Below are 23,248 nucleotides of genomic sequence, written 5' to 3' on the forward strand. Positions count from 1 at the left end.
CCACAGAAGTTGATCACCTCCCAAGCCTTTGCTGTAAAACAACGTGGCTGTAGCTGTTGAATACTATTTTTGGTATGCCTGAGTATGTCATTCATATTTAGTATTCATCATTCTATTTCAACTGTGTCCTGCTGCTCTTTTATTTACTGAAATACTCAGGATTCTTACTGTTGCAGTTTTTCAATTATAATTAGTTATAATGAAGTAAAGGTGATTGAAAAATGATTGGAGCTATGTAAGATAAGACTGCCATTGTATGTGAAGGGGAATTTTGTGTTTCAGGGGTTTAGTTGCACTTCAGACTCTACGGAAACTAGAAGAATTAACTGGAAAGCCGGTTCATCAACTTTTTGACTACATCTGTGGCGTAAGCACAGGTAATTATTAAGTCACAAGTTGGAGTTTTGCTATCAACATCTGAGAATAAATAGAGATTTTTCAGTTTCTAACTTAGAATGTAAGCTGAGAAAGTACATTTGTCATTTCTAGAGTCCTTTTTTTTTGCTTCTGAATAAGAACTTTGGGCAGTTCATGGCAAACTTTTGGCTTTAAACTGATTTGTTATTTTTTCAATTTAAGTGAAATCTTCAATTTGCACATAGAAACAGTTATCTTAGGTATTTATGGAGCTTTACAGACTGCTGAGGTAATAGTCCTCAAGAACTGGTGCTGAGTCAGTCATGTTTCCTTTATTAAGTTAACAGCAATGTTTCATCTTTATTAATTATCTGCCAGAAGGACAGAATGTACCTGTAGCAAGATCTTGAATGATCTAATAGAGGAAGTGGTCAATGCTGTGGTGTCTTCCCTTCATATGGGTCTGTACAGGCTGGAGAAATGGCTTGGCAGGTTGAGTAAATCCAAATACAAAGCCTGAGGTGGGCTGACTGAGGTGGGCTGACAGCCTAGAAACCAGCTTTGCAGGAAAGGACCTGGTCTTGTTTGGAACAAGTGGGATGTGAATCATCACTGTACTCTAGAGCAAAGAAAGCTGACTACATTGGCTTGCATGGATGAGAATGTACCCAACAACTGAAGTATCTCTGTTTGGCCACAAAGGTCTTGTTATGGGCTCCTCTATAAACTCTTAATCTTTTGGGTGTGTTTTTCTACTGGGTGCATCTGGCAGAGAGCCAGGGGGCTGGAGCTCATGACATGTAAAGGAGAGAGTGCAATAACCAGGTTAATTTGGCCTTGAGAAGGCTAACGGTGGGCCTTTATCCTCGTTCAGCTAGTGGGAAAATAAAGAGAAGATGGATCTAGAATAATTTTTAAGGTGTACAGGGGTAGGGGAAAAGCCAACAGACAAGTTGGAGTATGGGAAGTTATAATTAGGTATGGGATTATGTTTTTCTTGCAGGGATGGTCAGACCCTGGAAAGAGTTGCCTGTTCAGACTTTGTAATCTCTGTCCATGGAGATGGCTGAGCAAGTCCTGAGTAACCTATTCTAATTATACCTGTTGGAACAGGAGGTTGGACTAGATGATGTCTACAGGCCGCACCCAGACTTATTTACACTTGTGACTCAGTGATAAGTTACTCCTCCCTAGAAAGCAGGAAACTCCAAAGCATAAGTTTCTCCTTTAAATACAGTAATCTCCTTCAGAAATTGTTAGACCAGTAGCAGCACAAGTATGTTTTTTAACATAGGAGGTATGCTGTAGTTTACTAGGTCAGTTTCCTTTAGAAACCCACATTCTTCAATTTTTTTGTCATACTTCTATTCGATCAGAAACTATATTAAACACAGATCACCCTGAGTAGATGAAGTATGTTTCAAGAGATTTGCTTAATAGACTAAAAATAGCAGAGGAGAGTGTTTAGGTCTCCTAGACAGAATTTGTTTGTAGCCACAATATAGTTCCCTGCTTTACATTTTTAATACTCTTCCAAATAAATCCTTCATTGTTAGTGTAGCAGTAAGTGGTTTCTTTGGACAATGGTTTCCCTACAAAACACTTCTCCAGTGTTGTCTTCAATGAATAAAGGTGTTTTACCTTGGATAGAGAGGCCTTGTGTTCTTAATTTACTCCCACTACTGTCACTGGAACTAACTTGGTTTTTAATTCTTCCTCAAATTTTGGAATTTATGAATGACTGCTAGTAAGTACTTAGCATATTCTTTTAAATTTTGTTTATGCAATTAAGCTTTTGTCTGCAGTTGTCCAGTTTGCAATAATAAATGGAAAGACATGTCTGGGTGAGGCTGTGCATGTCTGTCTGGCAGTTCTGTTTGTATTGACAGTACATATGCCAGTAGTCTTGCAGTTGAATGAATTGTGCTTTACAAGAGTGATGAATTAAATGGTAGGAAGGATGCCTCTTGTGCACTGTACTTCTCTTTTCTGCTGCAGTTTTTGTATTTCTTACTATTGTTCAGCTGTTTTGCCTTTGAAGTTTGGAAATGCCCCTGCTGTGAATTCAGCATCACTGTCTTTGTGGTTATCTTCCCCATGCTTCTCTTCACTGGGGGTCAGAGGGTATAAATGCAGGCAGTCACAGAGAAAAATCATTGCAGTGATCTAATAGATTCTGCATACTTTGAATCTGCTCACCAAAATAGCAGATATGTGATATTTTAGAACTGGTGCTGGAGAGTTTAGAAAAAGAGAATGTGGTAGAGGATTTGCATGACTCAGGAAAATGGTGTTTCTCTGCTGCTAGGTGTTAAGTCTGCGTTGAATACAGACATCTGGTGATTTGGCAATTGAGATTGTTTCTCTTGATGAAACTTTGTGTCAAGTATGATGAAACTTTGTGTCAAGTAGGCCCAGGTTGCCTTGAGGATGTGAGCTGCCTTTTAAGAAACTGAGACCATCAATCCGCTAATGCTCAGCTCTCGCAGTTGGTGGGCACTGTGAGAGTGAAAGAGGGCTTGGAAGTCCTGTGTCTTTTAAAGCCTTCTGTAACTTCCTGCATGTAGTTTTTTTCTGCACATGCATTGTATTTTTACTCTCTTTCAAAAATTGGCACCTTTTAAAATTAACTGTATTCAAGCCTATGGCATTTATTTCCAGATTGAAAAAACCATGTGTCCTAATTATTTCTAATGCTTAATTACATGTTCTCACAGTATGGCACAACTAGATTTAAAGTTTTGTGTGTCCCTTTTAATTTAATATATCTGAGAATTGTAAGAATGCATTAATTGTATTTTTCCACAGTTCTTTTAATGGTGTTTAGCAGCAATGCTTTTTGAGTGCTGTTATTTTGTTTTTGCAAGGGTAGGTCATCATTTCTGTTAGGGACACACTAGATGGCAGCATGTATGAAACTAATTATAAATGGTTGGAACCAAATGTAATCCAAATGACTGGAATCTCCTTTATTTTTGCAGAATTTTCTTAGAATATTTCTCTGTTGACTTAAGAGTTTGCATGGTAGCAAATAATGCTCCAAATAAATTTTTAGTACCACAGCACAGATTTCTCTTACTCATTTCTCTTTCCAAGTAAAGTAGTAGATTTCATTAGCTTTCTGCCATATGCTTGTTGTAATCTGCAAAGTTAAAGAATACAATGTTTGAACTTCTCATATTTCTGTTTTTGAAAATTGACTTTTTCTGTATTGTGTATGTTCTTTTAAAACATGGTTTGTGATCTCTGAGCAGGAATTTAGTGAAATAAATGTCAGTTGGTCTTGCTGTTTCAAGACAGATATTCTGTTAACCTATGAACTACATTAACTGGTAATCCATCTTTGTAATCTTACTCCAGGATACGTTTTTGTAATATTGCAAAATATTTGTTTTTTTCAGGAGCTATATTAGCTTTTATGTTGGGGTTGTTCCATATCCCCCTGGATGATTGTGAAGAACTGTACCATAAGTTAGGATCAGATGTTTTTAAGCAGAATGTCATTGTTGGAACAGTCAAAATGGGCTGGAACCACGCCTTTTATGACAGTGATATATGGGAAAAAATGCTCAAGTAAGTAAAAGATAATCAGAGGAAAAATAATTAGTGCAATGACTGAGTGCATTTGGTTTTGTTATTGCTTCACTGGTGTGCAGATTCTTAAAACAACTAGAAGCGATTAACATATACTCTCATTCTTTTGAAATAGCTGTTTTCATATTTACCAAGATGCTGGAAGCTTTTAATGTAATGATTTATGTTTCTGGGGAATAAAGTAAGCTTTACTGCACTGATTTCTGATGATATTCCTGTATGCTCGCCAGCTCTGCTAGATCTGACTCGTTACAGATTTGCTACAAATTGTACTAACCACCTGCTGTGCCCTTTTTAGTAAAGGAGATTGGTGAGAAATGAAATAATATGCTGTAGTAGAGATTTTTAATGTTTGCTGCTATATTGGAGGGCTTTGTCCATTGCCACTTTCTTTAAAAGGGAAATGAGCTGTAAGGGTTGCAATGAAAAATTATCTGCAGTGTCAGAGTTGCCTGTGAAGTGTATTCACTTGCATTGATGGCTATTCAGGGAAAGCCACTAGAAAGAATTATTATATTACAGGTTTTATTTCTTAGTTTTATTAATCTGTATTTGTATTGATAGCTCAATTGTTTACCATTTTTAGCAAGCTAATATCATAGCTTCCCCACCAGCATAAGTTGACCCTGCCACTGAAAGAACTGAACAATCTTTTCTGAGAGACAATGTGAAATGGTAAAAGATTCCTCTTGATAAGTAATAACAAGTTCCTTTGGGAGTGCAATTACTGTGTTTTATGGATTAAAAGAGTTTTTATGACAGAATAGTGCGAATACCAGTAGTGTCTGAATTTTAAGCTTCTTACTTCTTTGATGAATTGGAGAAAGAAGCTTGCATATTTTTAGAAATAAATGCATTTATCAAACTAATATCATTAGCTTTTCTTCTCAGGTATCTAAAGGTGGTTTTTTTAGAAATTGGATTTTTCTCTGTCTTCCCTCATTTCATTGCCCACCCAATTAAATGAAGTCTTGTGAAAGTCACAATAACCTAATGTGAAAGTATTTTACATTACTTTAATTAAAATACTATTGTTTTTCTGCAGCTACATGTAGCACATGAGGGAGGTAAAGAACTCCTGTGCAATAGACAAAAGCAGGCAATTAATTTAGTCTATGGATAATATATTAAAAAATAAATGTGCTGATCAAAAATGACTTCTTGGTCACCTTCAATGTTGAAGGGAGTTGCTATGCCTGCACAGCATTTTGTTGAAGGGATTCCTAGAGGCTTCCCTGTGGTGTGGGGGCCTGGAGCTGAGAAGGGATTTGTAAGGGTATATGGTATCTCTCTACATCAATATTAAAGGTCAGGTCTAACATTGTTACAGCATGGGGAAACTGCTGTATGCTTTGTTCTGAATTTAAAAGCATTACTTGTGCTATGTGTGTTTTTGTAGTTTAAATGGTAACTTATCAGCCTTGCTTGAAATAGAGACAATCCACTGACAGTGTACAGACATGTAATGTGTGTTTAGTCCTACCACAATATCAGAGGTGGTATTTTCTGTCAGAAGGTATTCTTGCTGAAAATAATTAAGTTGATATTTCATTTGTCTAATGTTCTATGCATTCATGGGGTGTATTATAACTTGCATTTCAGAAAATGACAACTAATTTTGGTTAACTGACATTTTGTTCAGAGTACTATAGGTAATTGGTTTCATATGTTCTATGTATGTCTATTTTAACTCTTATGTATTTCTTGAATAGCAATTTAAGGACTGGTTTTAATGATTTACATTATGCAGAAGATTTTACTTACAACATATCAGTATATATAATGCTATACTGAATGCATTTGTAAGAACCTGGCTTTTAGTTCCAACTTCTCTCTTTTCTTTTGACTGTTGTTGACATATAAAATTTTCTTCTTGCATGCTGTCTTAAGAAACTACTGGAGAAATTTGGTGAGCAGCTAGGAGTTTTCACAAGCTAGCGAAAATCTCATGTTGGGAATTTATAGTCTTGAGAAGCATTCACTGTATGAAGCGTAGGATAAAAATTGTGTTCTCTTTTGGTAGGAAAATGGATAATGCATGTGTTTGGGAATACAAGTAATAATACTTCAGTATTTGTTTTGCAGAGTGAAATATAAATTGACACTGCTCTCTAGTCACTAGCTGGGTAACACATTCTGTACCAGCACATGGTATAAAAGTCTCTTCTGTAGGTTTGGTAAAGATGTTTTCTGGTACTACTGTTGCTGTTAGAAGAGGGTGAAAGTTACAATTTTGCCTTTTGCATTGAGTGCTCTTTCTCCAAAATATTTGCATCACTGCTGTAGCCCATTAGAATGTTTCTTCCAGCATATGATTGACAATATGTTCTTCATAGCAATATTGAAATAAGTGTTGCAATATTAGTGACTTGAAGCAATGAAAGAGCAATGTTTGTGAAAGAGATTCGTTGTTTAAGTAGGTCATGTCTAGAGGACATAGGTCACAGACAGACACAAAGTAGATAAATGGAAAAACAGGATGGCATAATAACCGATGAGTGGAAAAATGTAAAATGCTTACAGGATTTAAAGTAACTTTAATATCAAAAGTGATTTGGGTTGTCACGGACAGTTTAATGAAACATCTGTATGCTTGTGGTCAGACAAGATGTTTCAGTGTGTGACTGTTGGGATTGAAAATACATAAAATACTATAATGCCATTATATTAATTTACAACACAGTTTCATTTAAAATATTATTTACAGTCCTGGTTTCCCCATTTTAGAGAGTATTTCTGTTGCAAGATTGGGGAAAAAGTAACCAGTGGCCTAAAGACAACACACATTACGAGTCTTTAACAAAGGCAAATGTGTTAAAGTGGTAACTTGAGATAGTAAGGCATCTTGAGAATTACCAGTTTCTTCTTTTCTTTGATAACAGGGGACTATTCAATAAAATTAGAAGGCTTTATTTTTTAATACAATATGTGAATAAACTGTAGAATTGCTTCTGTTGTGACTTCATAAAAGAAAATTAAACAATGAGACAAATGCATTTGTTTAATATGCAATTACAGTATTAATGGTAGCAACAGAACTAAACTAAATGTGGAGGTGATACTAAACTTTTCTCCTTAGACTGTAATGTCTGAAGTTGCATAGTAGTTGAAAGGATTTCTTGTACCTACTCTACAGAGTAGGTACTCTGTACCTACTCTGGAGTTTCTGGCCTTCATAAAAAACAGGATGTGATGAGATAGTTATTCAGTTTGATGGTTCCCATAATTAAGCAGAGGATATTGCTTATGCATTTTTTTAATCTTTGCATTTGGGGTTTGGGAAAAATACCTAATACAGACATTGCAGAAATAGATGAAAGTGATGCAAATCAGTAGATGGCTTTGATATCTCACCTCTGTCAGTCCCATTTCTTTTATTCCTACTTCATGGTTCTGTGTGCCTTCATCTCCTTCTGTAATCAGTTAATGAGTGCAGATGTCACTCTTCCCCTTTTGGCTGGTGATTCTGAGACTAGAATCAAAGCAAAAACAAAACTGTGCTACAGGTACAAGAATTGTGTCAGCGGGAGTTTTCCATTGTAGGACTGGAACCTGTCTGCCTTCCTTCCTCCCTGTCAAGGACATGTGTGCAGCCATCCTTCAAGCACAAATATCCCCTAGAAGAGCAAATTGTCCTAATTGCATATACAGTCTACTGTCTGCATGGAGGACTGCTGCTATGGTAGCCTTTAAAGATTCTTTTGTCTTCTGACCTGAGTAGGTAGATAAAGTTGTTGTTTTTAACAGTGGAAGTGCTACTCCCTCCTGTCATGGGTGCAAGCTGTAGATGGATGATTTCATAATAACAGCACATGGAATATCTTTACTTTAAAAGTGTGGCAGTATAGAAAACCAAAATTGCAAAACAAGACTGATGCACCTGTCTGCTAGGGGAGGAAGAAAGCTTGCTGATTTAAAGGAAAGCCTGTTTGGAATAATTTTTGGTGACCACCCAGTCTATTATACCTTTATGCCTTTATTGTAAGCAAATCAAAGTTGAAGTAGATGGTGAGGTGAGATCACTGGCTAGTATGCTAATTTGCTCCAGTCTCCTCTGCTGTGCAGAAGGACTATCTTCTAGTTGACAATGGGAATACTGACCCTGATGAGAAATTACAGTGCTGACCATTAGTGTGATTTATGAAATGTATTCATGTGAGAAAATATTACCTCAGAAAGGAATGGTAAATGCATATTGGATTACTGTTACGGAAGACTACATGTAGATGTTTTAACTTTCTTCTAAATTATATGGAATCACATCTTTCTCTCTGTAGCTTTTGTTTCTGTAACTACAGAAGAGTAATTCTTGATTACTGTAGAACCACTTCATAAGGATGTTGACTTTTTGATTCCTAAATGTGGCAAAGTATTTGGTCTAACTATGTAGTTTAGTAATTGTAATGATTTATGGTTAGGTATTTGAATCAAGACCTCTTCAGTCACTCTTCAGACTTATTTCCAACAGGCTAGAAGATTTTGAAGTGTCGGTGCATTGTATACAAGTCACTTGTATAAATGGGATTGTTAAATTGAAATACAAACATTGCTTCTTTTAAATGCGAAGGTCTCAGAAATAAGGATGATAAAAATGTATGTTGTTCACTTGTTCATGCTAAATTGATGGAGCATTTTCAATTTTTTACACTTTTTTTAGAGAAAAAATGGGCTCAAATCTTATGATTGAAACTGCAAGAAAGTCCAAATGTCCAAAGGTAAGTACAGTTTTCTAAGGTTAATTCTAATTGTATATTTCACAAATACTCTTAAGAGTTCTGAGTAAATTCTGTACCTAGAAGAACATTGGATAGACAGCATGAATGTTAAAGTGCTCTTCAGGCTTCTATATGTGATAACCCATGCTTTTAAAGGATAAAAATTAATTAGATTCTTAAATTTTGGCAGCAATATCTGATATTTTTATTACTTCTAGTTGGAATATATTGCAGAGATGTTAAAAAACTTGTAAGTGTAGAAATACTGGGTCAGCATTTTGGTGTTGTGCCAAGTTTGTTTTTTTCATGTAAGAATTCTAGTGTCTGGAGATTCTGTCCTGTAAGCTGTGATCTGTGTTACTGTGTTGCAAGAGGGCAGGGTTTCTTCTCACTTTGTTTGGAGTACCTGGTTTTCTCCATTCACATTCTTGGGCCCCAAGATCTCTTCTCTTCCTGTCTGATGGAAAAGGCACTAAGTCATAGGAGGGGTGTTACATACAGCAGCATGAGAGTGAAAGATGAGAAAGCAAGGGTATTTTATTTTTGGTGAAGGATAGGGTGTGAAGAAAGAAGCGAAATATAATAGGATATATTTCAGAACAATCTGTAATTAACAGGTGTTTTGGTGTCATAGCACTATATTCAATGCTTTACTGTTAAATGGAAGATATTCACATTTTTCTAAACATAGAAACGTGTGCCTTACTGACTGCGTTCCTAGTCCGTGTCTAAAACAAGGACATGAAAAGGCTGGTGTGGTATGTTGCTTTCTGAGAGAGAAGCTATCCTGTGTTGACTTGAAAGTTATCTTTGAACTGGGATCTTTGGCTTCCTTCCATGTTCTTCAGTAATAAAATGTGAATATAAATAGAGCTGAAACTAGCTGTTCCCACTAATCTCTTTATAGTTCTGTCAGTGGTGGCACTCTTTACAAGGCACAGCAAAATCAAAATTAAACACAGTTCTGTGCTCTGCTGCTGCTAAATTCATTACAAGATGGGTTTTTCCAGAAGGTGCTGAGCACTTTGCAACATAGACTGCATCATGGAGTGTATATGGGTATTGCCAAAAATGAAAGCATCCTTTTAATAAGTTTTCTATTATATTTTCTGAAGTTTTTTTCTTACTGCTTCTGGTAGTGCTTAGAACTAAACCCTCCTTTTGAGAAAAACTTCCTGCATCAAATGATGGGGGGTGAATCAGGCAGTTTTGCTTTTGCATTGTAATGTAGAAGTTACATTTTTGTTTTCTATAAGGATTAATTTACAGTGAATAAAATTATTTAAATTAAGTAGCTGAAGAGTGAAAATGTATACAGTGATATCACAGTATCAGCTGTGCTGTTGAGTAACGTTTCATGAAAACACCCTGCTCTGTAATACAGTAAACAAGATAGAATTGAGCACCCACTTGGCTGCTGAAGAGTGTTGTTCTGACAGTGCCAGCCAGGCTGGCTGCATCACCTCTAAAGGTCTTGCACATTCTAACACTCATCCATAGCTACATGTACTTTCTCCTTGTGATTAGATATGTAAGATATATTCTTTTTGTTGTCATAGTTGGGGTTTTTTCGATGGAAATACCATTTTGGCTTTTCACTTAGATGAACATATGTGATTTTTGTTACTGACATTTTAGTATCCTTACAAAAAAAGCCTTGAAAGACTTTGATTCTTGTGCAAGAGAGATTCTTACTACAATTCTTTAACTCCAGTTGCAATATAAAGTAATCATTTTCTTGGAGAAAGAAATTGATTGACAGTTCTGACATTCATATTTAATGGCAGTGTTGTATTGCTGGTTACAGACTTCTGAGAATGAAACACTATTTCAAAAGGAAAAGTATTTAAAAATCACATAGTTGACACCCACATTTTGTTTAAATATCATAGATATTCGTAGAAACAGAATAGCCATGGAAACAATTAATTGCCGGTTTAAAATAGCATTTTCTTTAGGGATTTGGGTCTCTTGCTTGTGTTTTACTTTCCCTTTTAAAATTTAGCTAGACGTTAAAAAAATGTAAATAAATAATGAACCTAGTAAGATTCCAAAGGTGCATTAATGTATACATTGAATTTCATATGGTGGGAAGCTTTCATTCTCATATTATGGTTATTATCATCATATATAACTAATTTTTTCCTCCTCATTTACTAGGTAGCTGCAGTAAGCACCATTGTAAACAGAGGAACACCACTGAAAGCATTTGTGTTTAGAAACTACAACCATTTTCCTGGCATTAAGTCCCATTATATGGGAGGCTGTCAATATAAGCTGTGGCAAGCAATTAGAGCATCATCTGCTGCACCAGGTTACTTCCAGGAATATGTTTTGGGCAGTGATCTTCATCAGGTAAGTTGAAATCTTCTCCTTGAGTAAATATTTTCCAATTTTCCACCACCTGAGAAAAAACATGGTCTGAATCTCTGAATGAAAACTAAGCAAATAAGTTGGTAGTACAAAGGAATTCTAGGACAGATGGGGTAAGAAAAGATATTTTTAGCTTCTATAGCCCTTACAGAACTAGAAAGGCTTAAAAATCTTAGTCTTCTCAATACAAACCTAAGCTCTTCTGCTATTGCTTTCTTCTCTGCCTAGGAGGAAACCTTATATGAGTTGTAAATTGCCTCTGACTTCCTGCTTGCAACTGGTATTTTGCTGAGCATTATTTCACTAAATAGGTGGTGTAACTTAAAAATATAACAATATTGTAAAATGTGAAAAAAACAGATTATACACTTCAGCATTGTTTTTATTAGTGCATAAATTCAGTTTATGGTCTACTTTTTAATTCTTTCCATTGATAGCTTATTCAGCTTTACCCTAGTCCTGGGCTAGTAAGAAGAGTAAGAGATGCCACAGAAGTAAGATTAAACCGAGAGGACAACTGCAAAAGAAATTCTCTTGAGGATAAAGCAGTGTCTCCTATCATCACTGCATGCTGTTTTATTATATTACAGCCTCTCTTGGTGACCCTGATAAGTAAAGAACAAAGCAAATGAATTTCTTCAGTAGTTTTTTAACCATGGGATTTTAGCCCTCCAGTGCCCCTGTATTATTCTGCAGTTCTTCAGGTTTTAAAAGAATACTTCTTGCAATGCATACTAATTAAAAACTATTAGTATTTATTTTAATAAATACCTGATGCAGATCTGTGGCAGAAAAGACTACAAAGGGTGACTGAACCACAGACCTTCAACAAAGAGAGCACAGGATTGACACTTAAGTTTAATGGAAGCATCTGTTGCATTTCTGTTGTATTAATTCATATGATGGCAGTAGCCTCAAATGCTGGAAAACAAGTAGCGTATTTTGAGTAATAAGATGTACCTGGATCAAATACAGAATTTCTGATGGTGTCCATTAGAACACTGTAATATCCTTAGCACTGTAATGTGCTTGAGTAGTACTGAAATTTAAAGGCTAACAGATAAATGAGTGTAAGATGAAATAGAGAAAAATTCATTAGATTAAGAGGCGGTAAAAAAACACAATGTGTACAACCAAACAAACAGCTAGAATTTTATCTGAATAAAGACAGCATATTTCCATATTTTGATTCAACATCTATAAGGTGATGAAATAATTCAGCTATCTAAAAGCTGCATAGAAATTAAGAGGTGAAGGGGAAGGGTTCAGGTTCAGGAAGGGAGACTCTGAATTTTCTTTCATTTTATTGTTTCCCTTTTTCATTTAGGACACTCTTCCTCCCTCCCTCCCTTGACTGCCCCCCACAACCTTCCTGGTACAGTGCATCTTGTTAGCCTCAAAACATTTTAATCAACTACTATCTGAAATAAGCAAATAAGTTTTGACAGGTTTTTAGAACCAAAAGTGGAATAACACATCAGATTCCAAGCCAAAGCACTGCTTGAAATCTTGAAGTGTGTTCATCTTCCATCTGGACAAGCAAAACTGGGAAGGGAGCTGCTTTAGCCTTGGGAGCTGTTCCAAGCTGCTCTGTAACTGATTGGATGGGTCAGTGTTAATCTATGTAAAGAAGTTTTCTTTCTCTTTTACCTTTCCACCCTTTCTTTCCTTGAATTGAAAGTACTTGGAAATTGATCTGTGCTTTTACATGAAGGATAGCTGAATAAACAACATGATTTTATAACTTCTACACAGTGCTTTACACAATTCTTCATCTTAAAATAGTTTCTGAATAACCAGACTTGTGTGAAATGCAGTAAGGCTGGTACTTATTTAATCTATTTCACTTTTAAGTCCAGTTTACTGGACTAGGGAATGTATAATTGGTGTCAATAGAGATCAGATTCAGTATTTTCAGACACACAGGACTGGAATAAAGTCTACTTATTTTTTTCCTTGCTCCAGAGTCTTTGGACAAAGCCCTTTCATCTGATCTTACAAACCCTGTTTCCCAAGTTCACCATTCTTCTCTATTTTATCTATTATAATTATTGAAAGCTGCTGCTTAGGATGTAATTCACCTTTGTCAGCCATAAAGAACTAAATATGTTCTCAGTACTGAAGCAGTTTATTGTAGTAGAACAAGATGCTAAATTTTTGGATTCAAACTTTTTCATATAATCTGAAAAATCTCTTCTCCCCAGCCAGGAATGTTTAAATATGAGTTCTTATAGAAACCACCTTTCATGTCTGACATGCTTTTCTTTCCTCAGATTACATTTTTCTTAGCACTTTTCTTACTGCATCTCTTTTTCCATAATTATCTGATTTGTGGGGGGGGGGATAGTTGGATGTCCAGGTACCAAGTTACTACATGGCAAATGCTGCATAACTGTCGTCATGCAGCTTTCTAGCAGAGATTATAAATCCACAGCACACTCTGAAACAACCTTGAATTGCCTTGTTTTAACCCTGGGGTAAGAGCCTCTGTGCATGTAGCAGACTGCTACTTTATTTTCCTGGGAGTTAATGGTAGCTCATAGGAAAAAGCAAGATATTCAAGAGTTTTACCTCTGCTGAAATAGTCAACATGAATTGAAAGAAATACATAAAAAATATAAATATATTTTAAATTAATATACTTTAAAATAAATAGAATCCCAAATGCAGTCCCTATTCCTTCTTAAAATAGCTTTCTCACCAATATGTTAATATTGGTAACTCTTTGTTCTTATAGTTCATATAATAAATATGGGAATAGTAGATTCTTGTTAAGCTTCTTTATTCTGAAAATGCACTGCAAGTGTAATTTTAAGTTCCTTGGCCAGTAGTATATATGTAGTGTATTTGGAAATTCTTGCTCTTTTCTGGATATACACTGCCTAACAGATTGAACTGCTTTTGAACTACATGAATAAATGAAGCGTAACATTGTTAGATGTTTTTGATAGTACTGTGATTTTTGAAAAGGGCATCAGCACAGTGTGCATTAAGTGTAAATAATAATTTATGCCAAAGGCTTCAAAATTGCAGTATAGTGTCAGAAAGATGGTGTTTTAAGAATTTTTTCATTGATTGGGAACTTCCATTAATCATCATAATCTGTTTTCTGAACATTAACTGTGCTAGTTTCTTACTAGCCTCCCTCTGAAGTGTTGATATTTCTAAACAATTCCAAGAACAGAGTTATCCAAAATGTATGTGAAAATTCAGAATGCTAAGTACAATATTTGTTTCCTAGCTTTCAAGTTTGTGACTCTTTAAGCATTATATAGAGACCGTGTTCCATATTAGCTTTCAGTTGTGCATTTAAATGAGGATCAGAAACATTCTAGCAGTTCATCTGGCTGAAGACTCTTCAAATATGTGAAAATACTTATTTTGATAATGGAAATTTAGTGGATTTTTTATAGTCATCCTGCATATTCATGTCTTATGTTATCTAGCTTCTGTTAGAATCAGAGTCCTTTCACAAACTGGATGAAGTAGCAGAATGAGAGTTATGTATAGGGTTGAGATGAATTCTTAAAGTTCTTAGATATGACTCCAGATGTCTGTGGTGGAGTCATGGCTCAACTGATCTGTTGGCTGTGACTTGCTTTTCCATAATTGTAGAGTTACATGTGAGTGTGTATTTGTGTACACACACATGCCCTTTCACTGAAACATTTCACTTTGATTTCCTGCACTGGGCACTCTCAGTGTAAAGCGTGTTATTTTTTTAATAAGGTAAAAAATCAGTTTTACAGTTTTTCTGATGTCATTCTTTAGAAAGAGGTTTCTAGGTGCCTGAACACGTTTTTGTGCTGCAGGTGAGCTGATGACTTGGTTTGTTAAATTTCTGCAAAAAGCCATCAGTTATTGCAAACAGCAATATTTACATTCGGGTCAATCATGCCATGCTATCTGGTTCTGCTCTGTCAAGTAAGAAAAAACAGTGCAGCTGTTGGTAGATGAGGGGAGTAGGATTAATATTCTCTGTGGTTCAAAAGAGAGCACATTAACATTCAAAGGGATTTAATCCCTGTAACATGCTTCTCCAGGAACACTGCAAGTTAAGAGAGACCAAATCATGATGTTACATTATAGAAGCTGTATTGCCACATGTTAATTCCTTTATTTTAAAATGTATTTTTGAAGTACTGAAGGCTCTTAACCTCTCCCCAGTCCTGCTACATCCAGTGACTTTTTCCCCCTCTACTTCCATCAGAGGGGTGTTATTTCTTATCTATTCTTTTCCTTTTTCCCTTTTTTTTTTTCTTGTGCTGTGAAAAACATTTGAGGTACTCAATAATGTCACTTCAGTAGACAATAAAGTATGCTGAGGAAATTATTAATTAAATTCATTAAAAGAGCAATTTAGAATTTAAGAAAATCATTATGCACACTTCATTTAATAGCTTTTACTGTACAAACTTAATTCATCCCACAGGATTAATTCAAAGGGCAGCATGGATTGTGTGTGTGATTGTGGTAAATTCAACAAAGCCACAGATTTTTCTCAAAGAAAATACACCAAATTTAATACAAAGGACTTGATCACCTTTTTCTTGATGGCTTCCCATGAATCCATTGTTGTATTAGAATTCCATTTATTACAGTGCTGATGTTGATATATAATATTGCTCCAATAACTGTGTTTTCTTTGAACAAGATCAGATAGTAAAGCAGTTAAATTGGCACCTAGTCTGTCAGTGGAGTTTTAATAAAGCAGGTGTAACAAGATGTGTGATGAGAATACAACCTAAAAATAAAAAAAATATATGTAGTACAATAGTTATAACTAAAATTTGAAGTCACACCTTCATTGGAAAAAGATAATTCATGGTTTCTACGTATTTTTCAAACTTTTATTTTTTTAGGTAACAAATCTGTAAAGCCAGTTCATCTTTATAGCTTGTTACAGGAGAGGCCTTCAAAAGTGATTCACTTAGTGCACCCTACCCTAATTGGTTTTACATGGTAGCTTTTAAAATTAGATTCAAGGGTGCTTCCCAGGCTCTGAGAAGACACAGAATATAGGTCACATTGAAGTTCTTTTCATTCTTAGGATATGCCACGGTGATCAGTATGCACCAGAGCTTATGCAGGCTGCAGTTTAATAGGTGTATCTTGTTCTCACAATGATAGAATCAGCTCTTTCTTTGTTTCTCTGTCTACTTTTTGCCATGCACGTTTGCCCACAGCAATCAAGGCAATGTTGCTTACTGTTTAAGGAATAGGGAATTTACTGACACATCTAAGTTACATGGGTATCTGTGTTTCTTTCTCCCTTATGGATTCCCTAGGTTTGGATAACAGCTCTGAAGGTGGACATGCACTGTGCAGTTTACCAGCCTTTGTGAAATTGCTGTGGTTACTGTACCAGTGGTATTTTGCAGAGCAGACTGCTTGTAAGATTCCCTGCAGGGCCTTGCTAAGTGACATATTATTGGCAGATTTGTTTAGTATAATGAAATTGAGAGTGTCTGTTGTTTAGGCATTTAACTTGGAAGCATTCTAATTTTTATCTCAATTGTTTCAGAGTGATGTTTTCCTAATGTAGTCTTCAGAGGGCTTATTTAAAAGAAGAAACAAAACCTTGCTCTTAATAAGCTGTAATCGTTTAACTATTTTTTTGCTTAGACTTTTGAGTCCATCTTCAGCAACACTGCTGACCAGCTAATATTTGCTATAAAACAAATCTTGTAAGGTCAGAGGAGGCTGCATAGAGTGGAGGATTGTGAACGGAGTCCATTCAGTAAGCTCTGTACAGACAATCTAGGTTCTACACTCATGTTCTGATGTTGCAGCCACTATTTCTTAGATCAAAAAGAAAATTTTTTTCTGTTCTTTATAGTTTTTATTTTCTTAGGTTAGTGTATTTGTCAACACTGACTTAAATGGGGCCATATTTCCAAAGAAAATAGCCTTTTAATGTTCATTGCAAATAAAAGCCCAAGGATGTGGTGTGGTTATTGATAAACTTTTGCCTCTTCCCTCAAGGAAAGCTTGATTTTGATATATATAGTGGTCTGGTGCTTAGTGTGTCTGATGCTTATATAAAGACACTCATCTTTTTTTAAATTTTCTTAGTCTAAATATGTGAGTCTGTCTCAGTTTTTCAGAAAGACTCTGTTCTCTTGTTTATCCTGATGGTCTTCTGCTGCACCTGCTGCATTTTGAGTAATCTTTCTTGCAACTGGACTATTCAATGTGGTTTTTGCATGACCCAAGACACGTTTCACAACATTGAATGATATATTGGAGTCAAAATTAGCACTTCTAAATCAGAAACAAAATTCAGAGGCGTTAACTTGGTCAGGCTGGAACCCATGTTACCTTAACAGTATGATGTGTTTCCTTTTTCAGAGAAAGATACAGATTAGAATTACACTTGCCTTTATATGTTGCCTTGCAATTTATATGTTGGTGGTTTAAATCATTGTGTGATAGTTCCCTACTCAGAGCTTTTTCATGATGATTCTGATACCAACTGTATTTTGTCATTTAGCCATGTACTTCTTAATTTAGGGGACTTGAGAAAGTGCAGAACTTTTCCTTCAGTCCTTACTCCCCATCCACCTGCCTCCACTGTGGATACAGGTACTAGGTAGTTCATGTCCAAATCCTGAATCCTTCATAGCAGTTATCTTCAGTGAATTCACTTTATCTCATACATTTTGTCCATTTTAAGATCAAATCCTTTAACTGCAAACATACATTTCAGTTGCAGTGAAATGAAATGTAGTGTTTGAGTCAACATGTAAAGAATAAAATTGTCTTAAGAAATTTAGGTAACTTGCATAATTCTATAAATAAAGGGCTATAATTGGAAATCCAATTTCAGTTTGAAATTGCAATGTGAAATTAGTGGAGTCTGTAATACATTTAGATTTGACAGTTGACTGTAGAGTTAGCTTTCAGCATTGATTGTTATATGGTTTTGAACAGATGAATGACCAACATGTTTTAAATAGCATTTTTAATTGATATATCCAGTAATGAGCCACCTACATTCCCTGTGGGTCACTGCTAGTATTTCTGTATTTTTCTCAATGCATTTTGAAGTTCCTGACATTTTACTGTTGTTTAATAAGCTAGCAGCTAAAAATGTAGACCAATTAATTAAGAAAACTAATATCAATATGTAATATCAAGTTACTGATGTAAAAATGTATTGAGTCTAAATATTTCCATTGTTATCTTGGGAAATAAAATTTAAATAATTTAGAAATTTTGCAAATTTAATATGGTCCCATTTCACAAAGATTTGGCTATCTCCATATCTGGGATTCCTTGCTCAGTTGTAGAGGTTTCATGTTAATGTAATTGTTTGGTGCAGCTTTCTCCTTAGTCCAGTATATTCTGCCATAGCAAATAGAGTGTTTACATGCTTCCTAAGTTGAATGTCTTCAGCAAGGGCAAAACTTCTAGACTTGAGTATACTGGAGTTATCTGAATATAGAAGGATTTTATTCAGACCCATGGGTTGGGGGATCTTGTTGGTTGTTTTGGTTTTGGGGTTTAAAGCTGTACTGTTAACTTAGCTGTGCTTCAAAGGTATCATAAGAGACCCTGAGTTTTGGGCCTGTGTCTGGGGTCAGTGTAGGTTCAGCCATGGGCCCAGTTTTTATTAGGTTACACACTCTGATCTTTGCTTGTAACATCACAGCCAATTCATCATTTGGGAAACATGGTTAAAATACATACTATTTTTGTGATGTGTGCTGTTGTTAGCTGCAGAATTAATGTAATTAGATCTGTCATGCACAACTTATGCTTTTAATGAAATATCTGACAATATATTTTATTGCCAAACAATTCTTCCTTTCATGATGTCTACTAATATTTAGCAAACTTCCTCAGTACCCTGTAAGGATACATTTTCTGTATCTGACATAAACCCATAAATTCAGTGATGTCTTCAGAGCAGCAGGTCATTTTCTGTGAATTAATGACTCACTAGGATGAGTTAATAATTCAAGATAATCACCTAGAAGTCGACCTCAGCCAGGCATTCATTCTAGTGAATGTAAAATATATTATCAAATATTTTGCATTTAAGAGCAATAGTATTGACAGTTCTCAGAAGCATTGATCATGACATTTGGGTGTATGCCAATTGTATTGTGGTGTTGCTAGTTTTTAGGGGGAAAAGTTATAAATACTGTATGGGAAAACAGTTGAACTGAAAAGGAAGCTTTTCAGTAAATTTTCAAATGTTATTGAATTTATTTTTTATATTTTGTCATGTGTTCTTAGTATAATGTCTCTCTGTAACTGCTGTGGCAGGAGTACAGATACAGCTAATGCACCTTCATATTTTCTTTAAAAAATAAAGAATGTAAAATAATGCAGTAATGGAAATTTAATATTTAATAAATGTCATTCAATAATATAAATCCCAATAATATAAATCCCAATGCATTTAATTTTCATATTCTGGGTAAATGTTTTCTCTAGAATTTTTCCCAATGCCAGTTCAAGGGAAATCCCTTTTTCACTGCAGTCTTTATGACAAGTAACTTAAGTATTTATTTTTCTAGTAACTTAAGTGATTATTTTTTTATTTAAACATAAATAATGATTTTGAGACAGCATTTCAAAATAATGAGCACAAGGTGCTTATTTCAGGAATCTAAAGGAGCACTCTGGCTCTCCCTAAATAAGGGAATTGGTTCTTTCTGTAACTGTTAGAAATTTGGTGTGTAAGAGGATGACATTTATATCTGTCACCAATTAGGGCCTCTGCTGGGAATCAGCATAGTGCAGAATATATTATAATTGTATGTAGTTGACCCCAGGAGTCTGCTACTTAGCATGATTATAAAGCAAGGGCGAATCTTCCCGAATAAATTGGATTAAATATTTGTATAAGGAGACAACTGTAGGTCATTGTGTGCTTTATAAAAAATGACTGAAGTTATTTAAATAAGTTTCTCACTCAAACAGCAAAGTGGAACATACTGTTAGAATGAAGCAAAATCTAATTGTTCTTGGTCACTGTACATTTTAGACAGAGATTTGTTAGAAATATTGACACCACCATCCGTTTCTTGTCAGCAAGATGAAAACAGTTCTGCTTCTGTCCTGTTTCATGTTTATAAAACTTTTTATATTTTGCCAAATAGTTTGTTAAGGAAAAGAAAGATTGCCTGTCTTACTGGGAGCTTCTCTTCACCAGTTTCATCCTCAGTAATACTGTGATCAGTCTGACTGATTTCTGCCAAGAGGAAAGCCATAATTTATGTATATTTCAAACATATTTGTATATGTATAACAGAACAACATAATCACTTAATCTTTGTATTGAAAAGGTTATGTTTGTGCTGAAGCTATAGGGAGCTAGTTTATTGTACAGTTAAATCTGAATGTATAGATTTCTTTTTCACAAAGCATTTGTCAAAAACTATAACTTTTTAGCCCACTGATGCTTTACTGAGCAAGCCTTAAAACTTAGGGTACAATTACTGACATTTTCATAATGACACTGGGTGCCCAGGGCAGTGAGAGGACTAGGCTGGGATGTGAATCTTGAAGTTACCTGGATTGATAGACCTTACTACCTTAGGTAGTGAAAGAATTCTCCCCTTTCTCATTCCTGTCTTCTACTCTGAGGATGTTCGCTGCTACATACATAAATATATTGAGATGATTTTACAGAATGATTTTGCCCATTACTTCTGGGAAATAAAGTAAATGTTTTTAAAGTAGCCATTTTAGTTTTTCTAAGTAACCCCTTATTGCTATGCAGCAATTCCTCAAACTCATTTGCAGCAACTGACTTATCCTTAAGCTGCATATTTATGATATTTATGTTGACTTTAAGCATAGAATTTAAAAAATACTTTTCAGAAGTCCACTCAGAGTCTTAGCCTGTCTTGTCCTGTGATAGCTTTGTACTAATTCTGTCTCTGCTTTTTCACAAATACAGTGAAAGTAAACAACAGAGCAAGTCTGTAAGAGTGAACTAAAATGCAAAGCATGTCTGCATAGGCAGTGAGGTGAAGTGGTTACTATGGAGCCAACAAACTCAGCTTCCAAATCTCAGACTTGGCTTTCATACACTATAAATCCTTCATTCAGTGCTAGATTATTTTATTCACAAAGTTTAGGATAATTGAAATGAAACTGTGCAGCACACAAGGTGTTATACAGAACAGTTACAAGGCTCAACTTTAGTCTGACAGAATTAGGAAGTGCAATGAGAGCCTATGAATGTGGAGAATGTTCTTGTGGGAAACAACTGCTCTCCCATAGTAAAGTACAATTTTTGAATTTTAGTATTTTAATTTCAAATAATTATTTTCAAAGTATTGACTTAAGTATGTCACTGGTGACTTCATGCCCATTCACCATAATTATTTAAATAGGACAAGATTTTCAGAAAGTCCTTTGGTACCAGGCTCCCATGTGCTCTGGAATACTTTCTTGCAGACTTCCCAGTCTCTTTTCCTTCTGATTGTAGAATTTGCACTCATCTGTTTCACAGTGTTTAACCAGGCCTTTCTTTACCTCTAGAACTGTGCAAGCAGGGTATCTCCATCAGAGTTTTTATTTGAACATTTGTTTACAAAAGGTCTGTTTTCCTGCTTTAAATAATTGAAGATCTGTAAGTCAAGTAACAGGGGGGAGCCTTGCCTGACCATTTTGCAACTATCAGAACACTGATAGAAAATACTAGCTACAGCTTTAGACTCCTTGTTACCTACCAGAAGCTCTAAAAATATGGTTACTGTTATATTAAGGAATTTTTGTGAAATAATCCATGTGAAAAAATTTCATTGGCTTCATCTGGGAATAAGACATTAAATAAAACAGAATGACTGCATATTTACCACCTGAAAAGCATTTGACAAAAGACTGAAACAATGTCCCAGTCCCTGAGTTCACTGCTTTGATATCACTAGCAATTTTGCAGTTGTATTATTATTATGTTCCATTTTAATATTAACTTACTTGATTACTTCCATTATTTTTTATTTGGAAATACCTATTTTTTTATTTAGAAATTTTTAAGAAGCCTTTTTCTTTGCTGCTTGCCTGCCTGATGACATTGGGAGAGTTATGCCCCCTTTTCTAGTATCTCCTTGCATTAGCATTCCTACTCCAGCACTTTGTGTTTGGTGTGCTGCCAGCAAATTAAGTCAACTCAAGTGTAGAATGGTTTTGCAAAGTTCAGCAGATGAAGCAGTGTCTGGCACTTGCCACTGCACTGAGTGTAGCAGCAGAGAAAGGAAGGGATGACAAATGTGTGTTTGGGAAGTGAAAAAGAGAGTTTGCAATTGGTTTGAGATCTAGCTAAATGAGAGGAGAGGGTGAAATGTAGGGAAGGCCAGTTAATCCAAGAACAGGAGAACAGAAAGAAAAAAGGTATCTGCCCTGGTTGTTTGCCCAACACTGAGTTCTGAGTCAAAGCTTGGGCCAATTCCACCTGTTGTGGATATAGGTTAACAGTTCAGTCATTTGTAAAGTTCCTGTAAGTTACCCTTTCTGTTAAAGATTGCAAGGTGTGAATCATAGACTCATTTATGTTAGAAAAACCCTACAAAGTCCAGCCATTAACCTAATACTGCCCAGTCCACCACTAAACCCCATCCCTATGTACCACATCTGAATGTCTTCTAAACACCTCCAGGGAAGGTAACTCCACCACTTCCCTCTTCAGTGTGTTCTTATGTTTTCTGGTGAAGACATTTTTCTTAAATGGCCAACCGGAACCTCTCCTTGCACTACAAATTTTGCATTTTCCACAAGACTGAGACTGGACTGACAAAATTCAAATTCTAATAAGAATAGATTTTGAGATGTAATTTTGTTTAACAGCTAAAATTACATACATCTGTGATTCATGCAGTATTTCTTTAAATAGAGTAGAGCCTTAGGAAAACTAGAGGAGGAGGAGAGAACTTCAGGTGGTTATCTGGTCCAGCCTCCTGTTCAAAACAGGCTAAACCTCAAAGCTGGCTTGGGTTGCTCAGGACTTTGCCCAGCTTAGTTTTGAAAATATCCAAGGATGGAGATTCCACAGATGCTCCAGCTCTTACTCTGTACTTTTTGAAAGAATCTGGGTATTTCTGCTTTAGATAATGGAACACTGTGATTAGCTTCCTCCTTGGCTTTCTCTTTGCAATGGGGTAAGCGAACCTACTTCCCTGCATCTCATCTCGTATGTTATGTGCTTCAGGCCCCAAACCATCTTAGTGTTTCTTTACTGTATGTGTTCC

General features: G+C 35.6%; 1 protein-coding gene across 3 annotated transcripts in view; it reads left to right on the plus strand.

Annotated features, from left to right (window-relative positions):
• The window catches only part of PNPLA8 (patatin like phospholipase domain containing 8), a 37,019-nt gene that overhangs the window by 5,270 nt on the left and 8,501 nt on the right, over positions 1-23,248 (plus strand). For all 3 annotated transcript variants that reach the window (XM_036401716.1, XM_036401718.2, XM_036401717.2), the window contains exons 5-8: positions 283-377; positions 3,759-3,930; positions 8,609-8,666; positions 10,827-11,021. In XM_036401716.1, the coding sequence (XP_036257609.1) occupies positions 283-377; positions 3,759-3,930; positions 8,609-8,666; positions 10,827-11,021 (520 nt within the window). The remainder of the gene's footprint in view (positions 1-282; positions 378-3,758; positions 3,931-8,608; positions 8,667-10,826; positions 11,022-23,248) is intronic.

The sequence above is a fragment of the Molothrus ater genome, chromosome 5 (assembly GCF_012460135.2).
Source record: "Molothrus ater isolate BHLD 08-10-18 breed brown headed cowbird chromosome 5, BPBGC_Mater_1.1, whole genome shotgun sequence".
Lineage (NCBI taxonomy): Eukaryota > Metazoa > Chordata > Aves > Passeriformes > Icteridae > Molothrus > Molothrus ater.